This window comes from Callorhinus ursinus, unplaced genomic scaffold (assembly GCF_003265705.2).
Source record: "Callorhinus ursinus isolate GAN/ISIS: 27379988/994484 unplaced genomic scaffold, GSC_fseal_2.0 scaffold12, whole genome shotgun sequence".
Taxonomy (NCBI): Eukaryota; Metazoa; Chordata; class Mammalia; order Carnivora; family Otariidae; genus Callorhinus; species Callorhinus ursinus.
In genome coordinates, this window is record NW_027397074.1 from 69,732,972 (window position 1) to 69,737,588 (window position 4,617).

At 54.1% G+C, this 4,617-nt stretch overlaps 1 protein-coding gene across 1 annotated transcript; it reads right to left on the bottom strand.

Annotated features, from left to right (window-relative positions):
* Positions 1-258: 258 nt before the first annotated feature.
* On the bottom strand, positions 259-3,586 carry KLF14 (KLF transcription factor 14). Its single transcript, XM_025854774.2, has one exon. It carries the CDS (start codon positions 3,584-3,586, stop codon positions 2,603-2,605), a length of 984 nt encoding a protein of 327 aa, XP_025710559.1. The 3' UTR covers positions 259-2,602.
* Between the last annotated feature and the right edge of the window lie 1,031 nt (positions 3,587-4,617).

Consider the following 4,617-nt stretch of genomic DNA (forward strand, 5'->3'; position numbering starts at 1 on the left):
CATCCCCAATAAACAAATAAAATCTTAAAAAAAAAAAGACTAGCCTCTAAATCTTGCCTCCATTATCTGGCTACTTTAAGTGTTTTGAGTGTCCCCCTCCCCACCATCCCAAGTCCTAGGAGTTGTCATTGGAAGACATGCCACACTTAGATTGTCAGAGACCATCCCCAGACAAAAGTCCCCCAGGTCGAAGAACCCAAATAAGGACACTGCTTAGAAGCTTGAGAATCAAAAGTTATTTATCAAAGGGTGGTTGGAAAAGCCAAGCATTCTTGAGCCCAATTCCAGAATAGTCAGTGGGAGTCTCTCTCCTGTTAGCTTCATTGTTCATCTACTCAATGGCAGATCTTCTATTGAAGGAGACAAAGGGGAAATAACAATCCTCAAGAGGGCCCAGAGTGCCCTTCCCATCCAGTCCCAGCTGAGGAGACAAACAGAGCAAAAGGAGAACCCTTCTCACCATCAAAGCCCACCTCCACAATTGGGGACCTCCTCTTCCCATATGTAACTCAAAAAGAGCCCCACCCAGTCTGCTCAGTCTGCATCAGGAAACACTGACCTCTTCAAAGTCATAGGGCATACCCTTTGGGTCCTTCTTAAGGATCTTTCCCTCACTTAGTGCAGAAGCACCTAGTAGAGTCCCAATGTCAAGTTGTATCACTCACTCTCTCAAGGAAAACAGAACGCCCAGGACCAGACAATAGAATTGGCACTGAAAATTAATCTACCAGGTCAAAAGATAAAGTCTCTCCCCAAATGCCAAACAGTCATTCCCATTGTAGGTCCACATGGTGTGGAAGGGCGGAATGGACTCAACCTGCTAGGAAAAGGGTTTTGGGGTTAAACACAACAGGCCAAGTGTTCAGCAGGAACTGGACATTCGAAGGAACTTAGAAGTGATAGGGATTAGGGAGGGAGGGGATACTGGTGGCAGGAAGGGAGAGTGGTGTCCTTTGACTAAGGGCCCAGAGAGAGAGAGGAGGTGAGGTAACTAAGCCTGAGGGAGTCACTTAGAAAGCCAGATACATAAGTTCTAGTCCTGGCTTTTGCCAGCAACTCAGCATGAGACTTTAAACTTATCTAGGCTTCGGTGTCTTCATCTGCAAAACAGGGGGAAGCAGTTTGTTTACCGAGATGCCTGTTGCAGTCCTTTGAGATTATGGCACCCTCCACAAATGGGATTGATGGACTATTACAAGACATTCAGGAGGGGGCCACAGGGACCTTACCAGGAGCAGGAAATTCCTTTCAGCCCCACCTCTTGTAAAAGGGTCACATGTATACACATTCGCACATACAGGAGCAGAGTGGCCGACGACTTCATTCATAGCAGCAGAGATACACATAGAAAAATAAATACTGCTGATGCTTGATTCCTGCTTTACGGGCAGAGGGGTCCTGAGGGTGTAACTTGGAGGGACTTCAAGGTAAAGGGAGAAGGGTCCTCTTATTTGATAACAATTTTCACCTTGCTATTCCTTCCCCAAATCCAGGGCAACCAGATCTTTGGGGAAATCCACTCTCATCCTCCCCTCCCCAAGCAATCAACTCATTTGCTGCAAAAACAAAAATGCACAGTTCCCAAGGGAAATAAGCCCCTCATTGGCCACTAAGAAATGAACGGACTCTACCACACCTGAGATTACTTGGACTGTGCAGCTGGAACCACATGCCCCTATTTCCCTGAATGTTAACAATGATCCTGAAAGGTCTTGTTTTGGACCTATCTCACCCAAAGTCACCAGAGGGTGAAAGGAGAACCGGCCTGGACCACTCTTCTATTTCTGGTGCTTTTATGGTTGTTTCCAAATTTTTAAAAACCAATCTCGCTGTGAGAGTGAGCCAAGAAGTTCCCCTCCCCAAGTAGGAATCCAAATGGGAAGAAAGGCTACGACGACGACGACGCAAGGGCAGGGTTCCAAACCATGCAACAGGACCTGCAAACAGACTCACACCGTTCCCCAGACACCAAAAAGCATCTCCCAGCCATACATTCACATGGACTCTTACATGGCCTCTCCTAGCAGAGGTAGCTGGGGCAATTGGGGAGTGGAGGACATCAACCTCCCATCAACCTGGGATCCCTGTTTAAAAGATACTAAAAATAAATTAGTAAACATTGCTATTTACAGAAATAGAAATCATTTCTGTTTCCAAAGGCCTCTCACCATCCCAGTCCTGACATTTCCAAGACTGCCACCCCTAACACCCTCTCCAAGGTCCGCCCTGGTGGGTGGGTAAGACACAGAGTCCTTTGAGACTGGAAGCTCCTCAGGCACCTGAGAATTCCAGTTTCACATCTCTGGTTCCAGGGAAGGGAGAATCTTCAGGACTCTGGGAGAGTACCGGGGTTCATCCCTTCTCATCAGTTCCAGGGGGCTGTCTTGAGGCAACCCTCCTTTTTAGGTTGATATACCTGTTGTAAGAATTCCTGCTATTTTCGGGCCCCCAGTCCCTCCCCAGGGTCCAACGTGCCTGCCTGAACCGACCCTCGAAGCGGAGGAACCAGTCTTGTGCCTTGGTCTAATGACTCTGGGAAAAGAGGGATGGGCAAAGAAAAGGCAGGGACAACGGCCTGGGGGAACCGTCCTTGCTGGGACGATTAACAGCAATGACTGTCAGACAGGCAGGTGGTGAGGCTGGGCGCCTGGCCGGGGACGGTGCCGGAGCTGTCCACCATACCGGTGGGTTGCGAGTCGACGCGGGGAGTACGACGGCGCCCGCGGTACTCGATCATGTCGGGATGATAGGCTGGGTGGCGGCGAGCGTGCTTGGTCAGATGGTCGCTCCGGGAGAACTGCTTGGGGCAGAGGGGGCAGGAGAAGCGCTTCTCGCCCGTGTGCGTCCTGTAGTGGCGGGCCAGCTCGTCGGAGCGCGTGAACTTCTTGTCGCAGTCGAGCCAGTCGCAGGAGAAAGGGCGCTCACCCGTGTGGGTGCGCTGGTGGGACTTCAGATGCGACGACTTGTAATAGGCTTTGTTGCAGCCCGGAAAGGGGCAGCGATGGCGCTTGGCAGCAGGTGTCACCGGCCTCCGACGGGGCACTGGACCTGTGGCGGGGGCGGGGCAGGCCCCAGGGGCCTCGCCCGGGACCGCCCCGGGGACCGCAGGCGCTCCGGGGACGGCAGGCGCTCCGGGGACCGCGAGCGCGCCGGAGGAGTGCGCGGGTCCGGAGATCTCCGCCGCGCTGGAGGCCGGGGCCGGCTCTGAGCCCAGGGTCGGGCCGGAGCACCGGGTCGGTCCGGAGGAGCCGGACGAGGCGCGCAGAGCTTCCTCCGAGTTCTCCCCGAAGCCCTCCCCAGAGCCGCCGCGCAAGTCAGCCAAGACGCTTGCAGCCAGCAGGTGGGGCGCGGCGCCGCCCGCGCCGGGGCTGGGGGCGGGGACCTGGGGGAGCGGGGGGACCGACGCGGGTCCCGGTGGCCCCGGACCCGGCAGAGCGGACTCCGGCGGCGCCGCACCCACCTCCGAGCCGGCGGCTCCGCCCGCACCCTCGGGGTCCGGCGGGCGGCGGTGAACCACGGCGCCCGCGGACATGGACACCAAGCACTCAGCGGCGAAGTAGTCCAGGCACGCCACGGCGGCGGACATGCTGGCACCGCCGGGCCGCCGGCGAGCGCCGTCCGAGCGCGGCCGGCCGCGGGCGAGAGAGTTCTCGGGAGCGTCCGTCCCGCAGCCTCGGAGCGAGAAGCAGGAGGCCCGGTGCGCGCCGCCCGCCGCCCGGCGCCGCCGCCGCCGCCCGCGCGGAGCCCGCCCCGCCTGACGCGCCCCTGACGCACCGGAGCCCGCGGGGGCGGCGGGACCCGCCCCGGCCCGCAGGACACCCCCTCGGAACGCGGGGCCCACCGGGCTAAGTCATTTTTAACAGCCTAAGAAATTATCTTGTCTTCGCTTTCTTGCCTCTGCTGGTGAGCCAGGTAATTTTAATAAAGAGACCCCCCCCCGATCGTAACTGCTGGGCAGCCTGCCGGCTTCGCGCGCGCCCCCCCCCCCCGCCGCGCCCGCTGGTCGTCCGCCAGCTGGGTGTCCGGCGGAGTCCGAGAAACTTTTTTTTTTAAGGGGAAAAAAAATGCTAATACCTGATATGTCTTTCGATTCATAATTACGATTGTTAGTTAAGCGGGCTGGAATTACATTTCATTTCTGTCCACCGCTGTCAGACCAAATTTAAAACATCCCCGAGTCTGCATCAAAAAGTTTTCTCATTTAGCAGTTCCACTGTTAATCCGGAGTCGGTACCAATTCCCTAAATAGATCCACTACGTAGCCATTAATTAATAGCATTTTGAACCAGAAACATTTCTAACCTTGAAAAAGCAAAGAATCCTCTCATGGTTGAAATTGAAACTTAAAATCCTTTGAGTAACGATTTAACTATTCAGCCAACGAAAGAAAAATGCATGTTTAAACTGCATTAACCTGTCACAGGCATACAAACAAATTTCCACGCTGAAATATAAATTATAGACTAGCAGCGAGATAAACACATTAAAATGGACTCCCACAATTTTAATAATAGAAAGTCACGTTTCCAATTAGGCAACATCTTTTATTTTTTTTGACAAAAATTAAAAATAAAATGCAGCAAATGATATAGAATTGCTCATTGTGATTTGTGCAGG

Coding starts and splice junctions, on each gene's coding strand:
- KLF14 (XM_025854774.2), bottom strand. CDS start 3,586: ATGTCCGCCGCCGTGGCGTGCCTGGACTACTTCGCCGCTGAGTGCTTG.